This window comes from Sphaeroforma arctica (genome assembly GCF_001186125.1).
Source record: "Sphaeroforma arctica JP610 unplaced genomic scaffold supercont1.406, whole genome shotgun sequence".
Lineage (NCBI taxonomy): Eukaryota > Ichthyosporea > Ichthyophonida > Sphaeroforma > Sphaeroforma arctica.
The window spans coordinates 69,768-73,643 of NW_014040152.1; the positions used below are offsets into that span (position 1 = coordinate 69,768).

Genomic DNA, 3,876 nt, shown 5'->3' on the forward strand with positions numbered 1-3,876 from the left:
CACGACACACAACAACACACACACACACACACACAACACAACACACACACACACAACACAACACAACACACACACATATATATATATATATATATATAGACATATATGTATATATACAAACAAACACAAAAATTACATATATATATATACAAACAAACATACACACACAAATTTATATCTATATATACATACATATATATATATACATACATACACACACACACACACACACGCATATATATATGTATATAAACACAGACACATACACAAACACAGACACAGACACACACTCACATATATATATTTATACATAGGTTCGCACACGCAATCATAAACACAGACACACAGACATATATACACAGACACAGACACAGGCACAGAAACAGACACAGACACAGACACACACACACACACATATATATATCTGTGTAATTTATTCGTACACTCAAACATCCACAGCCAATACCCATACCAATGCAGTATACATACACGTTCCTATACACACACCCCCACTTACCGGCCTCTTCCATGCCGTCCTCCTTCTGCTGCGCCTGATCCAGCAGATACTCATAGTGAGCTAAGCATTGCCCCCCCGTCCGGCCAATCATCGGTGCAATGGTACGCCATTGCGTAGGGAACAACTTGGCCAGGTGCAGAAGCTTCTCTTCTTCCTCTCGTGTCCATTCCGTTTTCTTTATACTCGGATCAAGCCATTCATACCATCTGGCTTTGCACTGTTTGGCTGTCTTACGGTGCAGCAGAGACGCAATACGGGCCCATTGGTTCTTGCCGTATTTCATCACGGCTGCTTTGAGGATCTCATCCTCGGTGTTTTTCCACACACCTCCTTTGACTATCATACGCATAGTGAGGTGGTTTTAACAACACACACACTGAAGGTGCGTGTGTAACCAAGAAGTGCCTTGCTAGCCTAGCGTTAGTATGGTGGTCTGATATGCGTGGTTGTATGGGTGTACCAATAGAAGCGACACCACTCCCATGAGCTATGTAGGTAGATATACTTCGTAGGTACTAGCACAGCCTATTCATGCAAGTAGTAAACGTCGATATGTATTTGTATTTGTATATGTATGTATATATATATATGTAACCATCAACATATGATTTATTTACGCGATAGTTGGCATCAGTAGTTTGAATACACGCGCATACAGTCTCGGAACAGTTTAACACACACATCTGTGAGATGTAATCAAATTCTGTAAAGTTTCTTTCTGGTTGAAACGTTTTACAATCAATAATTAACAGCGTATTTGCGTTAGTTAAACGTTTTGCGTGTATGCGTGCATGTATTTAGTACATGGTAGAAAATTCTGCTTTTGGCCGCATCAATGGGTGCAAAACGTACAATTAGCTTTTTTATTTTTTATTTATTTAAAATAAAGCCCCCCTCCAAATATATATAAATAAACCTGAATTGGCGCCTAAATAATGTCTACAATATAAACGTAAACGATGAAATTTCGAAATATTTACATACATCATGTATGGGGTTTATTATATAACGTTTTCAGCTTGGCAGCAAGTTCCGGTGCAGACTCCCTAGTCCACAGTCCATGTCAAACATGTAGGACGCACCCATAGTAAACATTTAACGTAAACGTGGAATAAATACGTTACAACGTAAAATGTGATGGTTTCAGTCCTCCAGGTGCCGTTACCGTTTAATAATTTAAAAAAATAAGCCTAGTCCACATGTTTTTAACGGATTCGGACTTCCCGACTTCCCGTTCAGATTTCTGATGGGGCTCATATTTACTATGAGTAGGCGAGACAAAAGGTTGACTGAATTACTGTAGGAAGCTTAGGGTTTAATGTGCCTAAAAACCCTAGACCCTGGCTATAGTGAAGACATAGCCAACAAATATCAAAAATAGTGGTCACTCTATTAGACTGAGACTACATAAGTACACGGGGAGTTTAAAACGGACTTAAATACATTTCTTAATACTTTAGCCTAATAAATAGAGCGCGGTAATCTCTAGTAGTAGTGATGAGCGAGTCCCCAGTCCAGTCCCGTGACCCGTCCACCCGTCCACCCCGGACGCGTACAAGGCCATTTTACTTTTATACTTGTATTATATTTTCTAGAATATTGCCTTCACGATTCAGATATATCCAGATCAAAATTCCAAATAAGTATTATGTATTCCTCAGAACTCATTTAGAACAGTAATAAATATACTAGTAGTGCGTCTGATAGTGTTTCGGGGTATATATGCATACTATTAGGGACTTACTTGTACATTGAAACATTCTACATACCCCCATGCTACTACAGAGCTTAGTACTATTGTAAGTGTATTCTCAAGATGCTAAGACGTACAGCCTTAAAGACAACAAAAGGGCTCAGCAGCGCCATCGGACTGGGTCAAACGAGGTACGAGCAATACACTAGAGAATATGTGTGTCAGCGGTAACTATGAGTTACATCTGTACATCAAACATTTTATACATACATACATACACACACGCATATATATATATATATATATATATATATTTAAATGTATATTCATATTAGACATACATACATACATACATACATACATACATATATATACATACAGACATACATACATACATATATTAATATATATATATATATATATATACTCACACACACACACACACACACACACACACACATATATATATATATAAATACATATATATATATACATATTAAATTATTGCACTATTATATCTGAATACATACACATACACTTTTTATACATGTCATAGTCCGTCCACAGTATCTCTTTCTGCTAGAACATGTCTGTTTGTCGTATAGATTACGGAAACCAATGAAAGTACCTTTCCCTTAACAGTCATGGTGTTTGTATATACCTCTTGCAAGTATATATAGATGACAGTCTTCGTTCCCTGTGTAGTTTGCAGAGGTGAGCATGACCCTTTACTTACTACTTAGTCATTCGAGCCCAGCATTCACCGATATATTCTACCTACAACACACCTGTTTGCTATACAATGTACTGACTTCCATTGCCAGCACTTAGGAAGGCGCAGGATGCCACTACCAATCATGAATCAGTCTGATATGGCTGGCACCTATTCATACCACACATGTATATATAACTGGCACCTACTTGTACCACACATGTATATATAGCTGGCACCTATTTATACCACACATGTATATATAACTGGTACCTATTTCTACCACACATGTATATGTAACTGGCACCTATTTATACCACACATGTATATGTAACTGGTACCTATTTATACCACACATGTATATATAACTGGCATCTATTAATACCACGCATGTATATCTAACTGGCACCTGTTCATACCACACATGTATATATAGCTGGCACCTGTTCATACTACATATACATATATATATTGCTGGCACCTATTTATGCCACACATGGATATATAGCTTTCATCTATTTATACCACATATGTATATATAGCTGACACCTATTCCTACCACACATGTATATATAGCTGACACCTATTCATACCACACATATAACCCCTGGGCGTAGGCTCCTGAACACCTGTGGAAGAAAATCCAAGTGTGGAGAGTATGACTATGATTTAGTTATCATTGGCGGGGGCTCTGCTGGGTACGCAGCCGCCTCGCGGGCGTGGGATTTGGGAGCAAATGTCCTGGTGGTAGAACAGAAGTGGCTGGGTGGGGCTGGTATGGACCTCAGTGTGCATATGGGATGATACGTATACACACACACACGCGTATATATATATATATATATATATATATTATATATATATATATATATATATATATATGTATATATATTATATTATTATTATATTTATGCATATATACATACACACACACACACACACACACACACACAC

At 37.7% G+C, this 3,876-nt stretch overlaps 2 protein-coding genes across 3 annotated transcripts in view; one reads left to right on the forward strand and one right to left on the reverse strand.

Annotated features, from left to right (window-relative positions):
• SARC_05959 overlaps window positions 1-1,106 on the reverse strand; it is a gene marked incomplete at its 5' end in the record, with an annotated part of 11,491 nt that extends 10,385 nt beyond the window's left edge. Inside the window, one exon of one of the 2 annotated variants that reach the window (XM_014300163.1) lies at window positions 518-1,106. In XM_014300163.1, the coding sequence (XP_014155638.1) occupies window positions 518-866 (349 nt within the window). The remainder of the gene's footprint in view (window positions 1-517) is intronic. The other variant, XM_014300164.1, reaches the window with a different exon arrangement.
• A 1,074-nt stretch (window positions 1,107-2,180) lies between these two features.
• SARC_05960 (hypothetical protein) lies at window positions 2,181-3,711 on the forward strand (the record flags this gene model as incomplete). Its single annotated transcript, XM_014300165.1, has 2 exons — window positions 2,181-2,401; window positions 3,540-3,711. Coding segments are annotated over exons 1-2 (240 nt in total), but the record flags the coding sequence as incomplete, so codon positions are not given.
• Window positions 3,712-3,876: the final 165 nt, after the last annotated feature.